Here is a 22,538-nt window from a genome sequence, read left to right on the forward strand (position 1 = left end):
GTTACAGAGCATTGGAACAGGCTGCCCAGAGAGGTTGTGGAGTCTCCTCTGGAGACATTCAAGACCCGCCTGGACATGATCCCGTGCAACCTGGTCTAGGTGATCCTGCTCTGGCAGGGGGGGTTGGACTGGATGATCTTTCAAGGTTCCTTCCAACTCCTAATATTCTGTGATTCATAACAATGACTCATAGTTGGTCTTTTGACTATTAAAACTGTATATTTTTTGTTGCCAGAAACACCCTTCTCAGAAATGCTACGCTTTATGCTCTCAAGCTTCAATGTCAGACATGAGACTGAAAAAGTATGGAGTTTTTACTGAATATTTGTTTGGTTATACATAGCTCTTAAAATCTAAAAGCATAAAACAATACTCCCAACCTAACCAGCTTAATAAGTACTCATTTTACTGATTTTCATTCAAGAAGCAAATATAAACAAGATTTAATAGAGTATTATGACATTTTATACATGCCCTTTATGTCCAGGGTTCTGAAAATTATTTCCAAATTGTTAGGGTAATGGTACCAGTAGTGAAGTCTGATTAAAAAATGAAGTTAATATAGGTGCACTGGCTTATTTGAGAGAACAAGTTCAGCGTATATGACTTTTTCCGTAACTGTTTACCTTTGTGCCTAAAACTTTAAGTGCCATGGATCTACGTTAGATCAGTATATTTTCTTTAAAGTTTTCAAATTCTTGTACTGGGGAAACTAAAGTTGTCTTGGGAAACCATCAGTGGAAAATTGGGCTCTTTCAAGCTTGAACTTACTGTATTGCAGTTTTAAAAAGCCAGGTGGATTTGGGCAAATAACACGATTGTATTGGCAACCTGTGATTTAGAATTGAGTGATGTAATCTGCCTGTTCAGCAGTGAAGTTTGAACTTGAAGGTGACCTTGTAGGCCTGCTGATTTTGGTATGTACAAGAGTCAGGATCCTTAGTAAACTTCTTAGTATATTATTTTAGGCAACAAGGCAAAAGCAGGCAGTTTCGTATTGCTCTTGTTTCCAGACTGACCTGTCGGGAATGGTTTATGGCTTGCCTGTAACTTTCTCCAGCAATTTTGTTAAGTAGTACTTTGAAAGCTGGGGCCATAAAATAAGTGGCTTGTATAGTGGGCGTGCAGGGCTTTAAAATGTTGTAGAAAGGCAGCTAATTGAGAAACTCTGTAACCTCTGAGCTGTTCAGATTTGCTTTCTTAATGTCACTCTGTTTAATCCTTTGTGATGTCCTCTTCTTCCCGCTGTGTAGCAAGATGTGCTGTATGAAAGAGGAAATGCAAGGTATTTGCAGCCTACAAAAGTATTGCCTGGAATAGTCTTCTACTTGACTTCCGGCATTCTAAAATGCTAGTAAATACAATTTGATTTTTAAATGGGAGAGTTGTGTAGTTCTTGCCATCTGTCTTCTCGGTTTGCTTAATAGTATTGACTGTTACAAGTTAAAATAACCTTAATCTTTCTGGGTACCAGCTGTCAAGGATCTTTATTGTTGTAATCTTCAGTAACAACAGGTCTGTGTTGGTATCAGTCCCATGTCTGACCAAGGCGGATGACAGTGTGTTCAGCATGCCAGTATCATCGGTATACTAGTGCTATCGTTGTAGCTACTGTATATCAGCATTGGTGTAGAGGGCTTATTCTGGGGGAAAGGAAGGGTTAGTTAGGGAAATAGTCAAGCCTGGATGTGTGTGAGAAGAAAAGCAGTTAAGAATATGAGGGCAAGCGCCCTTAGTGATTACTCAGGTCTTAAAAAAAAGTAGTCATTAAGAAGAAAAAGTACCAAATATGGGGTATTTCAGGATTCAGCAATGTTGGCCAGGGATCAGGTATTTGCATCAAATTTCTTTCTTTCTTTGAGGTGTTCAATAAGTTTAATACTGCCATTTACAGTACTACATTCACTGCATTTAGTATGTTCAGCTACTTCTTAACTGATTCTTTTGGCCATAACTAAAATAAGCAGAGATCTAATGTGCTGATTTTCTGTGTGAAGTCCTTGCAGATTTGTTACGTGTATATGATCAATTTTATTTATAACAAGGCTTTGCCCAATGTAACAGCAGCCTGAAGCATATTTGTTTAACTGTGCTTGATTTATGACCTGGAGATGAGTGCTGCCACTGCCCTCTCCTCCCCTGGTGCATCAAGAGCTTTATTTAATTTTGCTCTGTGTCAGTAAAAAGCCAACATGTGAAGACGACGGAGGCACCCCAGACATCATCCTTCGCAGGGACAACCCCTTCATGACACATTACCAAGGGAAGGATTCTGGTTCAGAGGATGAAGCAGCCAGTAGAGTTCCTGATTTAGAAAAGGATGACTTTGCCACACGGAGAGCCAGAATGAATCAACCCAAACACATAGTTCCATTTAACTCCTTTCTAATTGGACCCTATATAAGTAAAGAGAAAGATAAACTGGAAGATACTAAAAAGCCCTTGCAGATGGAAAAGCAGGAACATGCAAGGTGTGCATTCATGGTCTTTTTATTATAATGCTTAATTTCATGTGGCTTATCTCTGTGTAGGACTAAAGCTGTCTTGGCTACAAAAAACTTACAGGGTAAATGCAAATGTGTTGTTACAAAGTGAACAAAAAATAAGAGCTGTAAGTTACCAATTGTAATTTTTTGTTGGAGTATCAGGACCAGGAGCTTAAATTGTCCGTGAGTGTAAATAACATAGAGACTAAGACACTTCCATTATTTAAGCTCATGAGACAGCTCATGAGCGTGAGTAGTGGAGAGTAACCTTAAACATTTTGCATCTTAGCTTTTTTGCTGAACATTTTCAGTGCACATTTTTGGATGCGTTTGTTTCATCTAGTGCCCTTTTAATATCCTACATAAAACATGGATTCACATAAGTCCTTAGTTAAGCCACTGAATATATATGCCTGCTGCACTGCACCAAATTGCGTTGCACATCGGCCTAATGTTTCTTATAAAGCATTGGTTTTGGTAATGAAGCATGGGTTACAAGGTTTCAGCCTAGAAAAGCTCTTCTTGCTTCAGTTCAGTGATACAGACCTTTAAGGAGGTGCTGAACACGAGTATCTGCTAGGCACAGATCTTCAGGAAGCAAGTATATTTGTTTGATTGGTGCAGAGACAAGTGATCCTTCTTCTCAATGTTGAACTTCTTTCAATATCTGGATGATATTTTCAGTAACAGGAAATGTGACTTTCAGCTGCTAGTAATTTGATTATATTAACATTTTCTGATGACTAGTTTGGCAGGGCATCTAAAGAGCACCTAACGAATTTCAATAGTTTAATGCTATTGACATGACTCTAAGATCAAAGAAATTCTGTAGTATGTTTGTGGGCAAAACTTGAATTCACTTTGCTAATAATATGGAAATGAGATACTTGTAACTATTTCAGATAAAGCTTATTGCAGAAATGTTTAATACAGTAGTAGCTTAGAGATTTTTCTTGTTCGAGCTAAAAATAGAAGTTATGCGATGAAGTGGTCCAAATAGTGCATGAGCAGGGTAGCGTAGATGAAAGGTTTCAACTTCAGATGACTCATTCTGTGTTTACTTCCTAAAATTAATGTAAAACTAATCTTATAAATTCAGTTTTATCTTCTTATGCTCTGAACCTCTTCTATTGACGCTGATTTATCATTGCTCCCTCGAAATATCTTTTCTTGCTGAACTGGGATGTGCATTAAATTAGGAGAAGACGAGTGCACATGGCACCGGCAAGGCAATTAGTGACAAGCAAGGAGAGCCCATTTGTGCAAACTGAGAAGACTGAGTCAGAGGAGGAACAGCACGTGAAAGCGTCTGATACCGAGAGAGATGATTTGGCTAAACGGAAATATCAAAGTACCCTTCCTCAGCTACAAGAAGTTGTGATTTCTGTGAATGCCTCTATTACAAAAGCAAATCTGGAGACCTGGAAAAGATTGAAACTGTCATGGGAGCCCAGGTACGGTTTCTGCCTGTGGACAGGATTGCCACCCTAGGAAGCATGTTTGGTATGTCACGATCCACTGTGTGTGCTTCTGGTTTTAAACTTGAAGAATGCCTTGATGACAGCCAGTCCTTACCTATTTAAATCTTCAGGAGGAGTCCAAAATCTCTACAGGGATGCTATCTATCATGAAATGAAAGTGTGTCCCTCATTTAAAGCACTATGGTGGTTTCACAGTGTCTCTCTCCCCTGGTGTACACTTCCTGTCATATCAGAAAGGATTCTTGTGGGTCAATCTGCTTTGAAGCTGCTTCGAATTGAACAGTGCAAAGGCCCACGTGGCACCACTATCTTAGTAGCACTGTGCTGCTGCTAACCAAGCTGTCTTCAGGGCTTGAGACATTATATCTTGAGGGTATTAACTGAGGATCAGCATCTCTTTGCATTAATCTGGCAATACTGCTTTTGAGACCTGAGCTAATATATCTGCATTACATTGTACTCCAGTGCTGAGTCAATACACCAGCACTGTCACTGCAGCAGGGGTTTCAGGAGCCTCAATGTATGGTGTAGATGTGCTTTTATTGTAAATTAAACCTCTGCAAAGGGAGCTGGTATAAAGTAGTTATTCTAAGGTACTTCCCTATGGAGACAGGCTTTAACGTATGTAGGTGATTTGTGACTCCAGTAGGAAAGGATAACCACTCCTAGCCTACCTGTTTAGGTGTGTGCCATTTTCCAATTAAAGGCGGCCATCTGCTCAGGCATTCTTCTTACAATGTGCTTACTATGTGTAATTTTAGCTCTAATATGAACCATCAATACTCAATCATCATTTAATCTCAAAGATACCAGTAGTCTCTCCATTACTTCTGAGGTGATTTATTAAAATGAAGATTCAGTCCACTTGGTTTAGGATAAGTGAGTTGCCCTTGATAGTGCTGTCATGCCACTGGAACTCCCCAGTGACACGATGCATATGCTGGTGCTTGTGCAGTCCCATCTAATGCATGGCCTAGGTCTGCACAAGCAGATGAGAGAACTATGGACGAAGAACTGAGTCTGGAATGGTCCATGGGCTGCGTTCCTTCCTCATAAGGAAGAGCTTCTGTGAATGTGCTCCCAGTTTTCCCAGCAGGTCTGTGGTATCTTCAGATTTTATCTGTCATTTGGGCCTCGGTATTCCACAGCTGTTTGTACCTGTGTCCTTGAATTTTAAAATAAAACCCTTCAAAACCTTAGGAGCATTTAATTTGCATTATTCTGGGGTCTCACGTTGGGGGGTTCTTCTATTTCTCATTCTAACTAGCAAAGAAGATTTCAGATGTCCCAGTGACACTCTACCACCAGCTGAAATCACAGTGAAAGCAGCAGCCCAGGATGATTTTGCTGTCCGCAAAGCCAGAGCAAACAGAAAGGCTGGTAGCCCCAGGCAGAAGTTTGTGCATTTTGGGCCAGTAACTGAGATTGATCAACAGAAATGGGACAAGCTCGTTATTGGCAGAGCTTCATCCAGGTGTGGAACAGAAGAGGAAAGCAGGAAAGATGGTGTGGAGAGTCACTCTGCTGTTGAAAGCTCTCTTTCAACCACTGTTGACGGTCTTGGGTTTGCTGAACACAGCGATGAAGTATCTAAGCCACAGAATGAGTCCAGGTATTTGGTGTGGCTTCGGAAGCACTGCTGAGCTGGAAATGAGACCTGGTTTTGCCAGATGCTGATCTGCATGCGGGTGGACTGCAGCATAGACCTAAGAGCTGTTTACATGCACGGCCTCATCCAGAAGTCATCTGACGCCTTCAGAGTATCTTAACATCTTTAGGGTTAAGCAAAACAGTGCTGTGCAATGGTCTTCTGAGAGCCTGCCCCAGAATTCCTGATGGGTGGTGAAATTGCTGACATCTCAGCGTCTGAGCTGTCGTTCAAGCTTTTTGTGCTTCTTGAATTCTAGCGGCTTTGCTCTGCCTGCTTTCAGCACTGTAGGAATTTGTCCTTCAGCTTGCTGGCCTTACTGATGTTCAAAAAGTGTTTTCTTCAAACCTAATGGATTTGCTTTCTTTTTGAAGATGTAACACTGAAATCAAGGTGTATTGGTGTTCTGTGTTTCTGGCATTTATCTGGAGGAGAATTACAGCTCTGGGAAGTTAACGTATTAACAGAGCTTACATTTATTTGGCTTTTCTTTAATCACTTAATCCGTGGCCATGGCAAGAACTTTTAAGGAATACTTTTAGCAGGCAATTCATTCGGTTAAGTTTGTGTGTTTATAAAACATTTGCAAACTGAGTTGGAAGACTCCCCTTCTTACCTTTCATTTGACCCAAGAATGTTTTGTCTGTCTCACCCCTCCTCTCAATCTCAGTGCCAGTGAGGTAGCCAAGGCAGGTACAGATGACTCTTGCAGGAGAATGCAATCACCTGCCCCGGCTTTTGGCATCATGTCTGAGAAACAAAACCTGTGCAGTTTGAAGAACCAGCAAGAAAGCACCAAGAAAGATTGCACTGGTCATTTACCAGACATTGAGAGAGATGATATGTTGCTTAGAAGGATGGGAACTTTCCGGAGGTGTACCACTAGCCCCGTTCCCATACATTGTCCTTCCCTGTCAGTAGCTCCTCCTCTGCTGCAGCAACCACAAGGGGAGGCAGTAGCTCATGAGAAGGATTTGAAGACTTCACAGGAAGCAGAAAGGTCAGAGCACAGAAATAGATCCTTCGGAGTGTCATGCCTGGTTTGTGTGTGGTGTTAGCTTGTATCAGCCAGCAATGTTGTTCCATTCTTCACACGGCCTTTAAAGATGTGTTTTACTCATTCATCATGGCATGTGTTCTGTTTCATGAAATTACTTTTACAAGAATGTCTCCTATGAACATAAAATGGTCTGTTTTCTTTCATAATGTTTAAGTACTTCGTTAATTGCTGCTCAGCATGAAAACAGTCTTTCATCTTTTGGGGGGATTTCTTTTGCAATCCGTGGTGCTTTGTCCAGACATTTATGCCAGCTTCTAAGTGAATAAATTCGCATACGTTTTTATGCAATTCCCAGTTTCTAACATATCACCTACAGAATTGTGGCATTCAGTATAGTTCCCTCTTGCTCTCACTCCCAGCACTGTAGCTAAAGATACCTACTTGTCCATCACTCTGCAACTGTGTTTTGAGTAACAGTACCCCATGTTGCCTCAGCAGCCTGTTGCCTCTGGGCTGCACGAGTACGCATTATCATGGAACAGTGTCACTTGTCTTTCTGAGCAGCACTGTCACACGAGAAGAGAGCAAAGAACAGCTTAAAATCCTTCAGCAGCAGAGCAGTGGAACAGAAAACAGAGTGAAATTTCCAGATCCGCAAAGAGATGACATGTTGGCCAGAAGAACTGGAGCTTTCCTAAAACAGCCTGGGCCCAGTGTTAAGCAGTTCCTTCCCATGCCATTTTCAAAGCAGCAGAATAAGCAGGGCACAGCTAGAGAACTTGAGAAGAAAGCTACAAGGTAAGAAAGTTGTGATTTTCAGTTTCCCTTGCAACTGGCCCTGTGTGCTTTTCATCTGGAGGAGTTGCTGCTGGCCCAGCAGTGGTTTCTTCCGTACTTGTCCTCAATTCTGTGCCGACTCTCTGCTCAAAAGAAGGCAATGCAGTGTTTCTGGCCTTTTTGGTAGAGCCCTGTAAAGACTCAGAGCAGAGCTCTACTAGATGCAAAATTCTAATAGTGTGTGGAAATGGAGATGTACAGCAGGATTGTGTTACATTTGCAGAGGTTTCTGGTTAAATATGAGGTTCTCATTCATCAGCCTCTCCAGAGTACATGAGGTGAAAGATATGCATGCACCTGTGCATATGCAGGTAAAAACTAGTGTACAGCCCAGCCAGGAGAAGAAAGTATGTCATCTACCATAGAAATGAACAGTGGTTTGGTGTTGAGAAGACCTTAAGTTGGGTAGCTTAGTTAAAACATGTGCTTAATGCTTTAATCTTTGGTGATGTTCAGAGCGGTTTGTGTTTCTGCCTTAGAGGAATGGAAGTACAAGCATTTAGCTCTCTATTAAAACTATGTTTTGTGTGCCTGCCTCACTTAGCTTGTTATCAGCTATTTGTGTTTGTGGGGTTTTTTTTGTTAACTTGAATTTATGCTTTTCATGATGTATATGCAATTTTTCAAATGTTGCTTAATACATCTCTTTGCACTGCTACCTTTGGCTCACTCAGGCCTGAAAAATGCCCACAAGTCAGCGTTAATAGCTCTGGAAAACCTGTAATACAACCACCACAAAAACAGCAGCAGGGGCAGAAAAAATGCAATCTCCCTCCTGCAGGACAAGATCAGACTATTTGTACTGCCCAAGTGGGTGAAGGCAGCCTTAATGAAGTCCAACTTGGTCAAACATCTGAGCTTCAGGAGGTCCACGAGGAAAACAAAACAGAAATGTTGTCATCCAAGGATAAGCATCTGCAAATGTGAGCTCTCTATGGTGTGATCACGCAGCTTGTACACTCCTGTGTGCGCACTTCAGAATTCAGATTGTGCATTGCATGGTGTGTTTTCAGTCTAGACTAAAATACTGTATGTCAGTAATACACTTTTTGGAAACAAACAGAATAGTTGTGTAACGTATTTTATTTTGAAATATTGAAATGAAGTTAATTGAAATATTTGATTACAGTATGTATGTTGAATTGCAAAAAAGGTTTATGAATTGCAGAGGTTCAATTGGACTCTGCTGTGTTATAGATGTGTATCTTGCTTCCCCGTGATTAGAAAATGTTGCAGTGTTGACTTTTGCACTTTATGTTCTTTTATGAAAAATCCCAGATACAAATACGTGGTTTGCATGGCTCTGTACAAGACTGTCACTTTAGTGAATGATGCTGAGTTGTGTATTACCAGTACCTTTTTTTCAGCTACACTTCCCCAACCCTCTAAAAAATACAACATTAAAAAAAAAAAAGGAAATACTACAGCACACTTTCTGCCTATAGTATTTGTCTCTTCCATGCTTCAGTAATGGTTATTCCCAGCACTGCTGTGGAATGTAACTGTTAAGTTTTGTCTCCATTCATAGCATGTGTGGCACTTAATGTCAATATTAATATAATGTCTATTTTCAATAACTATTTTCTACAACCATTTTAGGTACACTTCAGAAGATTTTTTTTTGTAGTGGAGGCATTAGTATGGGGTCAGGGAGGGATGGGTGGTGTTCTTACATAGTTTGACCTCCAGATGATTTGGTAGGTCTTGTTTGCTGAATACATAATGCCTGAACAGTGTGATTCTTTTTTGGTCAGCTTTACTAGTACAGGTTGGATGGTCAAGCAACAGTTACCCAAATAACAGTATGGGTCCAGTTGCAATTACTACTTAATGTATTTATCAACGCTCTAATTTTATATTTGATCTTGTAGATTCGGCCCCAGAACTGCTGTGTCTGATGACGCAGAGTAAGTTGTCTTGTGTTCACAAGATTCTATTTTAAACAACTTACACTGCATGCTTTCCCACCTTTCTACTAATTTAAAATGCAGTTGATGCCTCATTATTATTTTGCAGTGTTCCAGCAAGTAAGTTTTTCAGAAAAGCACAGAAAAATGGAATGTAATATGGCTTACATTGCAGCTAAAAATATTTTTTTATATAAAAGTACATAAAAACTGAGCATAACGCTAATGTCCAGCTGTTGCTTAAAGTATTGTTTCTTCTTTTTTTCTTTTCTTCTGTTTTTCTACTGAATTTGCATTGCCTCTAATCAGCTACAGGTAAAGAGAGTTGGGTTGAATCTGGGTTGGGTGTTGAGGAAAAAAATATTTAAGTATGACCTATATAAGAAGAAAAAAGTAATCCCAAAGTAAAATAAAATCCATTGAGATCTTCAGAATAATTACCAGGAAAATACATTTTCAGCTGTTACTTTTTTGTCTTTTAAAAACTTTATCTTGAATCCCTTCTAGGTTTGATTTAATTTAATAATGTATTAAACTTTGTTTTTTAAGGTTTTCACCTCAGTGCTTTACTTTTGGCAGAAGGAGTAGGACTTTGACATTTATTGCACTCAAACACATTTTAGTTGTGTGTGTATGGATGTAAACTGTAGTTCAGAATAGTGTGCACTGTCATTTAGAAAGCTCTGTGGAAGTATTAGCTATTCTTACAAAGTGCAGGCATTGAGAAGCAAGGAAATAGTTGGGAACTGCCCACTTCTGTTCACAGGAATGTACATGACCTTCTCTGTCTCCCAGATTAAATCACAAAATAGAAACAGCATGCAGGGTTTTCCATAAAAAGTATATACAGAGACTTCTATATAATTTTTCACCTTTTCCTCTAATGATATAAAGTCTAGAATCATGGACTGAATACTCTTTACAACATCTATAATATCTTTATGCTGAGCAAAGCCCGTGTCCTCTGACCACAGAGTAAATGTGATCATTTTCAAGCAGCAGAAATCTGCTCAATCAAATGAAGAGATGAGATAAAAAGAGCATAACAACACAAAAGAGTTATACTTAATGATGGGGACTTCCCTGCCATTTCAGAAAGCCTACATATCTGCTTGATTTTTTCATTTATTTTCCCAGATTTTTGCATGTCTGTACTAAATGCAAACATGAGAAGGGACGTGGAGATGCCTTCAAAGAGGCATTGCAAATAATTTGGTTGTATAATGTGAGAGTAGCAAAGATGAGTAAATCGTATTGTTTATTCCGCATAGCTTCTGATTTTGCTTTAAAAGGCAAAGCAGTAAAAGTTCAAGCCTTGTCATCCTTTCCAGATGTGCCACAGTTTCAGAGAAACTATTTCCCTAAACTGTCTTTTACGTTCTTATAAACGTGAAGTTGTGTTTTTCCTTCTGAAGATGAAGTACTTACAAAGAATCTAATAAAATTTGGTAAAATATTTGATAAATAAATATTTGATTAAAAAATCTAATAAAATCTCAAGTAGGAAAAATAAATTGAACTGACATTTAAAATGCTTCCAAAATGTTTTTCAAGTCTCCTTTGAAAACTCTGTAACTTGAATTCAGTCTTATTCTGGGTGCTGCTTATTCCAGCAGCAGAACCAGAAACTCCTTCATCAAACTGACAAAGTTCCCTTCGCTGTTTGTGAATGCTGGGTGCTGTCATCAGCCCTGCTCTGTCTGAAGGTCCAGAAAAGGCAGGACTTGGTGTGTTGCTGTTGATCAGCCCCGTTCCCATCCCTTGAAGAGATACAGCTGAATTCTAGTGTGACAGTCCAGTGTGAGTTTAGGCTTATGCTTTATCCTTTAAGCCTGACAAGCAAATAATAGTGAGCTGAGATTTTTGAGTATTTGTTTACTAGAGTCTGATTCTTTAGCCAGCCTGTCATTTATGTTTTATTGGGTTTTCTGAAGTCTTGGTATGCCTGTAAAATGGTGATGAGGCCAGATAATAAATGCCTTGCATAAGGATTTTTGACATATTCTCATAAAATGTTGCTGCAGAGTTGATGTTTGAACCTACCTGGTTGCTTATCCACGGCCCAGTAGCAGGAGGTGGCAACTAAGTAGAAGGTGCATGTGGGATCCTATTGTATAGTTTGATTCCTGCCTAGGCTGAAGCCTTCTCCAGAGTACCTTTTTTATTGCATTGTTATTAGCCATAAAACCTTTGGTTTTGCTGTCTCTGTGCACCCTTACAGACCTGAGTGAATGCAGGGAATGAATACTAGCTTTTCATTACGACATCAGGGTACTATTGGTAGAAAGTATTTTTATTTTCCCATCCCAAGTGGCAGAGGGTGAGTACTCATGCACTCTATTAGAATGAGTTACCACCATTTCAGGTCTTCATTTACTGTATGTGAATGAAAAATTCTCTGATACGAGGGAAGGGTACAGTACAAGAAAGGAGCTACACAACCCCTTCAGCACAGTAGGCTCAAGGTGACAAATAACACTAAAGACTTTTCCTAGTGTGGATTTCAAAAGTTCTTAAACTGGAATGAACCCTTTAAGGGTGACTTTATTACAAGTTCTGCATCTCCCAATCTACCTCACCAGTCTGCAAAATATGACTGATATTTAATTGTTCCTTAGTAGGTGATATGCCTTTAGTTTTAAACCCAACAAAACTTACTATCTCCTTAGGTTCTGTTACTTAGGAGTGCTCCAATCCAATCCTGACCAATGCAACCTTTAAACTACCCACAGGAAACCCAAATTAATGTACCCTTCCGCATTGTGTTTAGGGGATGAAGCATGGTAATATGCTAACCTTGCTGTTCACGCTTAAAGGCAATAAAATGTGTATTCTGTCCTTCATTTCTGAGTAAATACCTACTAATAGGATAGAATCTGTGCATGTCCTTTTCCATCTGCTGTCCAGACCTTTCAGTTTTCCCTTGAGAGTGGTTTGTTCCCATCTTTGCTTGCCTGAATACAAATGTTGGCTAAATACATATATGCACAGCTTTCTGCATCTGTTCACTTTGGTTACTGTGTACACAGTCGCCTGCAATTTTATCTTCATTGGGTGCTTCTCCTGCTCGTTGGCTCACCTAAAGCTACGGATGATTGTTTGAAGGCTGCTGTGAAATCACTTCGTGTGGAACTGCATGGCTTTTTTTTTGCTTTTTGCTTTTAATGGCATAACTGAGATCATATTTTACCACTATTAGGTAGCAGGGTGCGCACAGTAAGTACATTATCTTCGTGTGAAGATCTGTATTATAATATGAATGGATGTATAATATCAAACTATGACCTTTAACTCTCCAAAGGTCAGGGACAGAAATAGAGTGTGTAGAAAGAAACTGTTTTGTCCTGAACATCAGCTTTCTTTGTTAGGTTACCGTATTAATAAGTTGATGCTGATAGCGTTGAGTTTCCTGAGGCAGGGAGGGGAGAGGAGGCGACACCATGCTGTTTGGGCTGTGTGTACTTCTCTCCCTGGTTTAGCAGCAATAGCATTTAGCCAGCCAAGCTGCCCCTAATATACTTCTCAAGCCTCTCTTGTTTTGCACTGAAATGGAAACTTCTGTCTAAGGGGTCTTGAAAACTCACTGGGGAACAAATCAGAGCAGTAAAATGCTCTGAACTCTGCATAGAATTATTTTAATAAGAGCTATTGATGGAGATGTAATGTTGGTAAAGCTTGTAATGTTAGTAATGCTTCTTAGTGAGAGGCAAAATTGCAGTCAACAAAAACAAGAGAAAGTTGAGGAGTGTAATGCTCGAAGTACTATGTGGAAGCTATAGGAATGACAAGTGGTCCTTTTAGAGATCTGCTGCTTTTCAAAGCTTCATAATGGTGCAGGTGTCTGATTCTGCTGTAGCACCCTCATGTGGCTTTAGCTCTAACAAGCTGAAGGAATACAAACCTCTAAATAATGCTGCACTTATTTCCCCCTTGTTTAGGAGTATGAGCATGTTTGACATGAGATGTGAAGAAGAAGCTGTGACTCAGCCTCATAGCAAAGCTCGGCATGAGAAGCTACAGAACATAAATAACCAGCTGAAAGAGGACGAGACCAGATGGCAAGATGTGAGTATGCAGTGTTGTCTGCAGTGCTGCCATTGAGGCCAGCTAGCCAGGCAAAAAATGTGCAACTAGATAAATCTGCAGTCATTCTCTAGCACTAAAATAACCAGGAACTTCCCCTTCCCCCCTCCCCTCCGCCACAGTGTATTGTTTCTTAAAGCATAGAAATTTCATAATTTGATGTAAATTGCAAAATACAAGGTCTTCTGGTGCCTCTGCCTGTGTACCATGTTTTTGATTATTTTTAAATGTAATTAAACTGTAAGTAAGTAAAAATGAAAGCAGAATAGCTTCTAACTGCTTATTTCTCTAACTTTTATAATTAGTAAATGCTCAAAGTGACAAAATACAAGACTAAACAGGACAGTGAATAAATAGGTTAAACTTGGCTTTAATAAATTTGTATGGGTACAGAAAATGGTGGCATTTTCCATCTTGTCAAAGCAAATAAATTATCCTTCAAGTTAGCTACACCCTGCTTGGGTTACAAGTCCTTTCCAAACTTTCTTCCCTCAGTGTTTCTTTTTAAGCTGTCCTGGCATTTGGTATGATCTTCAGCAAATTAGTAAGGACAGAAAAGAATGTTTTGCAGGTAAGTTAGTATGAGGCATTTCATTATCAGACCTGTTCAGTCCTAAAGACTGATTTTAAATGAGGAATTTGGGGCATATTTTTAAATTACAAATAAATAAATAAAACCAAACACACATCTCTTCAAGCAGCTAGTACAGTAATTTACCATTATAAGGACAACTACTGTGAAACACATTTCAGGAGGCTTTTTGATAAAAAATTGAAGGAAAAAATCCAAAAAGAAACAGTATATACTACTAAGAAATAACTTTTTCTAGTAGAACAATGAAGGATTTCAGCTGAAAAATCTGTATGTGTGGGAAGCTGTAATTTCCCAGCAGAGATAAGAACGAGTCCAAAGGCATTCAAGAGGTTTGAGAACTCTTTGCTGTTGAATGGAAAGGCCTCTGAGCTAAAGTGCATAAGTTTTCCAGACCCTCAGCACCTTTTATATTGAACTAGAAGTTCTGAAGAGCCACTAAAAATGCCCTTACTGGAATGTTCTTGGCATTCCAAGGGCTTTACGGAGATGACACTGCATTCATAGTCAGATATTTTTTATGAGCCCATGCTGTAAATTTGCCAACAATTAACAGTTTCATGGCTTTTTAAAATTATTATTATTTTAAAGCATCAGAGCTGGAAAAGGTAAACATGTCTGGTTTTTAATTACAAAAAGAGGAGTAGGGCTTATGTTATGAAAGTTGCTAATGAAAAACTAATTTCCAAACAATAGGCAATAGTGGGAGTTGCTGAATAAAGAAATACTTTGGTACTTCAATGGGAATAATTAGTAACTGAGGAAAATGAAAGGCCTATGTTTCAAGAAGGGGATTATAGACTGATATATGTAGGTCATGTGAAGAAATGCTTTAATGAGCATTCCCTTGAGTGTAATATCAATAATTTGTGGTTTTAAGCTAAATTAAAAGTGACAAGATTTGCTCCTGGCTTTAATAAAATAAGTTATGCTTGCAGTACCTTCTGCTCTTTACCAATAAAGATGCAATTAAAATATTTGGAGAACAATGTAATTAATGAAATAGCCTTTGAATTGAGTATGTGTGCAGAATCTCTGGTTTTTATTAAAACCAGAATTTGTTAGAGTGCATTAAATATAATCTGTGTGCTAATCTGATGTTGTAAAGTTAATGACAAACGTACCCCTGCAGTTTCCTAGGAAGTAATTTTTCTTTGCAGAAGTTCTGCAGAGGTTATTTTTTATGTGTAAAATTTTGTTCCTCTACTAGTTGTCTGCAAAGAAATTTTTCAGCTTAGAAAACTTCTTTACTGTAATACTTCTACTGTGAAAAAGATCTTGTCTCTGTACCCTCCAGGACTTGTGAATTCATAACCCAAGTAGGATGCAAGGTGTAGGTGCCCATAACTGGTATCTCCTGTGACTCTCTGGTTTAGTGCAAGGCTGGTTTTGCAAGACAGGTAAAGAACCAGAATTGATAGATCTTCTGGACAATTTTGGGCAGGCAGATTCCAAAAAGAGTAAGGTGATTACTTCAACGAGGACATACTTGTATAGCTGGATATCAACCATAGACTTTTGGCTCTGTCATGAATCACACCAACCAGATGTGAGCCACTCTAGTTCCTAACCTATGTTACTCGGATCTGGGTCCAAAATACTATAGGGTACATGTGAGGAAGAATTTAATTTTGAATGCTGCACTGGAGTCTTCTGTCAAAAACAAAACAAAACAAAACAAAACCATAGGTCAATCATGCTTGCATGTAGCTGATTGATAACATGGAGAAAGTATGGGACTGTCAGGTCTCCAGGGCAGGCTATCGGCGTGGCTGCTGTTCATGGTGAAACGACATCCTTTCCTCCAATGACCTCCTGCCTCCTACACATCTGATTATTGAATTCTTCACCAAACATAATCTTCCTATTCACCTTCCTGGAGAATCAGGTTTTGTCCCTCATGTTGGCCCAAATGTTGGCCCATGAGTGCTCTGACTGGTCCTTTTAGGCCAAATTTCCTGGTGTTATTACCTAGCATGCTCTGCAATACTACAAAAGCAAAAAAAACACAAACCACCAGCAGAGCTGTGAAATCCTTACTGGATCCTGCTGTTAGGAGGAAAATCAGACAACATCTTCATTTTATGCTATAATCTCCTTTTCTCTTTAAAGTAAGCATCACTGCCTGCAGTGGTCCACAGCTAGAAATAAGCATTGCAAAACAGCTAGCTGGGTTCATTGGTTTCTGTGCCCAGTTTTTGGCTATTTGCAACTCTGCATTCAGGTGCCTTCCTTCTCTCACAGGACCTGGCTCGGTGGAAGAGTCGTCGAAGAAGTGCTTCACAGGATTTAATAAAAAAAGAAGCTGAGAGAAAGAAAATGGAAAGGTTACTCTCTGGAGACGGAACAAATGAGCGCAGAAAAAGCATCAAAACCTACCGAGAAATTGTGGAAGAGAAGTACGTTGATTTAGTGAAGTGCGGTGGCATGTCTGAAAATTCTGTGTGCTCCATAGATGATAGGTAGCTGCAGGCAGCCATGCCTGCAGGCCTGAAGTGAGGGAGAGGGAGAGATGTTGATGCAGCAGAGGCAATAGGAGTGATTTCCAGCGTTAATTTTAATGCTATGGTTTCTCTTGTGTTAACTCCCTTGCAGAGAGAGAAGAGAGCGGGAGCTTCATGAGGCATACAAGAATGCGAAGTCACAGGAGGAGGCTGAGAGCATCCTCCAGCAGTATATCGAAAGATTCACTATCAGTGAAGCTGTCCTTGAGCGTTTGCAGATGCCAAAAATTCTGGAAAGAAGCCATTCAGTGGAGCCAAGTTCCCCACTGAAAGACCCAAATCCGCTGCGATACTTAAGGCAACAGTCGCTGCCTGCTCCAAAATTCACTGCCACCATTGAAGCAACCATTGTTCCCACTGCTGAACTAGAGCCCAGCGATTCAACAGGCCGCACATCTCCCAGCAAAAGTGTTGTCTCCAAGGCTGTGCCTATGCTGACACCCAAGCCTTACTCACAACCCAAAAATACACAGGAAGTTTTAAAGAACTTTAAGGTAGGATATGTTGCACTCCCCAAAGTCAATTAGGAGGCAAAGAGATCCTGACTAAATCATCTCAACATATAAATGTTTGATGCAATAAAGTAGAAAATAGTTGCAGCATTCTGATGTTATGAAACTCAGCTTTGTGCTCTGTGCTGGCCAGTCTAGTGGTCTCTTGCTGGTTACCAGCCTTCTTAGAAACTTGACCTGTTCAGACTAGAATATTTGTGCTGGTCATTTTTCCTCATCCTAGATTTGTTTGGGGAAAGACATGGAAAGGGGGGCCTCTAAGAAAAAAGCAAGGCATTTTCTGAAAAAGATGAGAGGAAGGAGTATGTTGTCATTTTTTTGTTGTTGTTTTTAAATAAAAAGGAAAGGGCAGGGAGCTTGGAGGCTCTGACTTTTGGAGCAAGACCTGAAGTGAGTTTTGTGTCAGGGCTCTGATTTTTCCCATACCCAAACAAGTCTGTCCCATTCAGCCAAGTCATAAGCCTTTGAAACACGGCATTGTGCATGTGTTCAGTGTGGAGTCTCTACTTCTTCAGAGTCAAGAGTCAGCTTGCCCCAAAATATTCTCTGTCCTAAACATGCTTCTCACCAGGGATGAATGGAGAAAGCCACTTCACTAACGAAGGGGCTATAGGCTGTCTATGCAGGTTTAGGGAAACAGATTGGTACTGGGGCCGTGTCTTAACTTGGGATTGCTGGTGGAAGAGTGGGAGGGACTGTATTGAGTTGCAAGAACTGCGCAAAGATTATTGGAATAAAAGAATTAAGAGAGCTTGGACAAAAGCAGGGCTGCTTGGAATAAGGAGCCAGCTATGAGATTTGTGGGCAAAGAGGATAGGAGAAGAGACTGAAACTGGGACATGAAACCTGAGAAGTATATTTTTGGACTGGGTGAGTGTGGAGAATGGGAGTAAGGTACTGAACCAGTGATGGAGAATGCAAAGAACTGGGATGTGTTAGAGAGAACAGGCCAGAATAAGTTAAGAAATCTGCTGCTCACGGTGCCTGTACAGAAACTGGAGTTTCCCCGAATCTCACTGTAGCCTTGTTGTAGGCAGTGTGAAGCCTGCTAGCATAGGTGCCCCCAACCTGTAAAGTTCAGATCCCCTTGTGTCTTCCATTGCTTCACCAGTGGCATGCAGCCATGCTAGTCTCTGCAGCCCTCATGATGTCCCATTAACACTGCTACCATGTATATTCAGGTTGTTTACTTTTTAAAAAATAAGTCAGCTTTGTATAGACAGTGAAAAAGCACATTGTGATGTCTATAATTTCTTGAAGTCTGCCCCAGCTCTTGTGGAAACCCCTCCACCACGTTTCCAAGTTGAAATGTGAAACTAGTAATTACTATTTCTCCTGTACCTCAGTTGGTATTCCCTTAGAGCTTACATTTTAGACATCAGTGAATCGTGAAACTTTGGTTTTTTTCTGATCCATGCCACTTTTTTCCTCAGAGGACCAAGATATTTGTGTGTATCACCATCACATTAATGCATATATAGTTCACATACGTGGGGAGAAACTAACCTGCAGATGCTTCTGCCCCACACCAACCACCACCGAAAGTCTGTCTAGGTCTTGTTCGTTTGATGTGGAGGAATGTGATTTCTATCAGTAGGAATCATGCCCTAGCACACGTAGCTGTAGCATTATTTTCCCTTGAAACACCAGTCTGTCAGTGATTCTCGGGTCTGGTGACAATGTGTTGACTTGCCCCAGATCAGAAGGAAAGGAGTATGTTTGTTTAACTCCGCAGCCAGGGCATCTCTCCTGATCATTCAAACATTTGGTTTTTTTCCCTAATATAAATACAAAAATGACTTAGTCTAAACAGAGACACTAAAATGAATTGTGCAGCCTGCCAGTGTTTTCCTGGCTTTTTTATTTCTGCGATCTTTCATGACATGCCTCTCTAGTAGGTAATCCAGCACACAGTCCCAGAAGACTGGGAGCTCAGCATTTGCTCACACTTGCATTTGGAAATAAGCCCTAAGAGTGGTGCTATGTTGAGTGGATGATGGCAGCGAGGAAAGGGAGGGAACCTTTTCATCTGAAAAGCAGTCGGAAGGGGTGAAACTGCTTGTGGAGCTGGGCTGTTTCTTCTCTGCCTGGGAGCTGATTGCACGAGATGCTGACTGCCTTTACCTCCCCACACGTCTGTCAGAGCTGAGGATGCCCCAGCACCTTGGAGATGGCCCCTCAGTTAATCATCTTCAGATAGAGAAGGACCTTTGGATGCTTTTAAACAAGAAGTTAACAGGAGGATTTTGCCCTCAGCTTAGCACTGATGGCATATACTAGGTTGGAGTGCCACTCTTGAGGTATCCAAGCTGTTTACTCAAGAGGTAAAGTACTGAAGATAAATAAATGGTGAAATAAGGAGTGGGGTGGGAGGATGAGATTGGGACAGACTTTGTTTTCTGAAACTGTGTTTCAGTTCAATAAAACAGTTTTGACACTTGCTGCATCAGTTTTCAATAACAGTGAATTAAGTTAAAAGTTCCCATGGGATGGCTTACCTCTGAGCTTGTTTTCACATGTGCTTTTTGTTTATGCAGTACCTGTGGAGAAATCTGAAATGTCTAATCACCACATATATCCAGATAGGTTCTCTAAGAAATCACTGATCTGTGCCATTGTTCCCCAAAAGTCCAATGATCAGCAGGAAAGAGTCTGTCCATAGTTACTCCCTCACCTTTGCATTATCTCCCATGACGACTGTTTCGCAAGGAAGGATCTCTGTGCATAGTGTAGCGAAGCCCTCTTTCAAATCTATTTTAAAACACTCTGACAAGCCTATAAACATCCATGCTGTAGCTTAGCAGAACCAATGTGGTGTTACTGATACCTGGTCCTCTCTTGGTCTCTCTTCACCTGGGCCCTCTTCCGGTGAATGGCTTGTCTTTGTAGACTTTTTTCATGTATACCATGGCTTCTACAAACAGCTTTCCATATTGAAGGAAGCCTTTACATTGCACCTCCATTCAGAACATAATTACAAAGTATTAAAGTCCTGAGAGGAAGCTGTATCAGTGCAGAGGAAGAGGCTAGAGCTTATTTTGTTTTTTCTTCCTTGCTTAAAGTTTCCTTAGCAGGGATAAATGCCCACCAAGGAGCCAGCTTGACCCAGAGAGCAAAGCAGTTAGACTGTTTCTGCACTCCGCTTTTCATGGCGACTGCATAAAATAATTTTCTGGGAAATCAGCTATTTATTTTATCACCTCATAGAGTTTTATTTTTTGGTTCCTTGCGTCCCTGTTATGAACAGTAAAGAAACGAATGGATGAACTCTTCTGCTCCTGACCTTTCAAAGTTCATATGACAGTGCTTCAGAAATCATGGTTTACTAATGCTGTGGTGAGGTTGTCAGGGTACATAGCAGTTCATCAGTGTAATTAGTCCTGGAGAACCTGCTTGCCCCTTGCAAGAGGCGATCCAAAGACCAGCAGTTTTGGTCTATAGTTAACATAAATCTTTGTTGTTCTTTTAAAATCCATTGATCTGTGATGCACATAAAAGGTGGTTGCTGGGAGAATGAAATGTGGGAAACCAGGGAATCCAGAAAAATTATTCCCTTCTGTCTGTGTTTTGTTTATGACCTCCATGGAATAGGGTTTTCTTTTATCTTGACCTGTTGAATTAAATGTGTGCTTGACTCTGTCCTTCACTGGTGGCACAGACTGTATTAACAATTCTGATATCATGTTGAAGTCTTCATTTCCTTTGAATGCTAATTGCCTTAGCATATTTATTTAACTGTATTCTGCAGGTAGATGGAAAAGTCAGCTTGAATGGAGAAAATTTCACCAGTGTGGAAGAGAAGGATAAAGAGTGTACTACAGTGATATTTACTCCTTCGCCAAGCAGATCTCTGAAATTTGACGGAGTAGCCAGAGGGGACAGGCCCCCACTAGAGTTGAAGAAGGACCCTACAAGTGTTGAGCTCAGTTTACAGAGGTCTGCCACTCAGAGTGTGCGCAAAGAGCCTACAGTAAGACCAACACGAGCAAACCAGCCTTACTTTGTCTGCCAATTCTCTTTCTCATAACGTATTTAATTGCTAACTAATGAAACCCAAGTGCGTATGTTTGCTGTATTTCAAGAGGGTGTGCCCTGACCAGGAAAAAAAGAAATCCTTTGTAAATTAAAGGCTTCATCCTCTGGGATGTGGTTAAGAGAAATGGGAGGGAAAGATTCAAACAACTTTTTGCAGCCAATGTCTCTTTTTTTTTTGTTGTATGTCGTGCAGCTGATAAGCATGCTTTAAATGTGCTGGGCCAGAGAGTAATCAACTCTGTGTCCCAGTTATTGTGTAGATTTATTCAGCACTTCTCCTCATGTTAGCTAATTAGATCAGCAACATAATGGGACTGTGTGAGCCATTATAATTAGTCTCAGGTTTCAATTTTCAAAGAAGAGGATGTGGATGTGCTGGCAGTTTTGAGCATTCAGCTTTCATTACCCTTTCAGAAATATTAGAAAAGGAGGTAAGCCATTGAAATGCTCGAAGGGGCCAGTGTGCTTCTTAACTGCCTTATCAAAGAAACAAGTTAATTTTACCTTTTCATTTTTCTCTCCCCCTCTTCCCCAGAGAAAAATGCAGGAATAAAACTGGAGCATATCACAGCAAACTGTAATAAAAGTAGGTAGTAAAAACAAAACAAGAAATAAGGGCCAGTCTGCAAATAAAATGTGTAGAAGGGTTGCAAACACAGAGCAGGAGAGGGAATTCTTACCGTTCTTTTCTCTGTAACAACAAAGAGCATTGGGGATGTGGTGAGAGTTGGAGTATGATAATTTTTTGCTTTCATCTCAGATTTCCTCCAAGCATTGGCCAGATGGGTAGCAGGGAGCAGGCAGAAATCTATCTCAGGGAGTGATGGTTCATTTATGCCAAAAGGCTTGTGTCTTATCTTACTCCCCTGCTTCATGCCAGTCTCTGCCCATGGACAACCAAATCCTGGAGCCTTCAGCAAGCGTGAGAGCAGGGATGTATGGCGAGCATGTCAGAATGAAGTGGTGTGGCATCAAGAGTGAGTGATTTGCAGAAAAGCAGGCAGGGATGGCAGAGCAGAGGCTGCTCTGGTCGGAATGAATTGACTGTGAGGGAAAAGTCAAGTAAACACTGCATCTGGTAGGGGAGAGCTGGTAATGGGAATGGTTGGAGGATAGAGAGGGATCTCAGCTTGCTGCAGATTAGAAGCACAATGGCGATCAGAAAAGTAGCCAGATGAAAGTGTTACTGTCTCCTTTTGTAGGATTTCCAGGCCACTATAGCTGTGGAAGAGTTGAGAGGAAATTCGGCAGCAGAAACCACTGTTAGGGCTTGGGTGTGTTTGCACCTGTTTGATGCCCTCTCATCCTTCTCCTTCTACAGCTGTGAGGATGATGTGGCTGCCTGACTGCAGATTTTTCTGCATCCAGTTCCTGGTTCCAGGAAGCCCTCGTGACGATACTGGCAAAGGAGCTCACTGATGAGATGAGATTTACAGGCTCTGTTTCTTCTAGA

At 40.5% G+C, this 22,538-nt stretch overlaps 1 protein-coding gene across 1 annotated transcript in view; it reads left to right on the forward strand.

Annotated features, from left to right (window-relative positions):
• Positions 1-22,538, forward strand: part of LIMCH1 (LIM and calponin homology domains 1) — a 68,605-nt gene that overhangs the window by 19,120 nt on the left and 26,947 nt on the right. The window contains exons 6-10 of the mRNA XM_010191483.1: positions 9,324-9,359; positions 13,298-13,424; positions 16,279-16,433; positions 16,630-17,032; positions 20,799-21,020. Of these exons, the coding sequence (XP_010189785.1) occupies positions 9,324-9,359; positions 13,298-13,424; positions 16,279-16,433; positions 16,630-17,032; positions 20,799-21,020 (943 nt within the window). The remainder of the gene's footprint in view (positions 1-9,323; positions 9,360-13,297; positions 13,425-16,278; positions 16,434-16,629; positions 17,033-20,798; positions 21,021-22,538) is intronic.

This window comes from Mesitornis unicolor, unplaced genomic scaffold (genome assembly GCF_000695765.1).
Source record: "Mesitornis unicolor isolate BGI_N332 unplaced genomic scaffold, ASM69576v1 scaffold24299, whole genome shotgun sequence".
Taxonomy (NCBI): Eukaryota; Metazoa; Chordata; class Aves; order Mesitornithiformes; family Mesitornithidae; genus Mesitornis; species Mesitornis unicolor.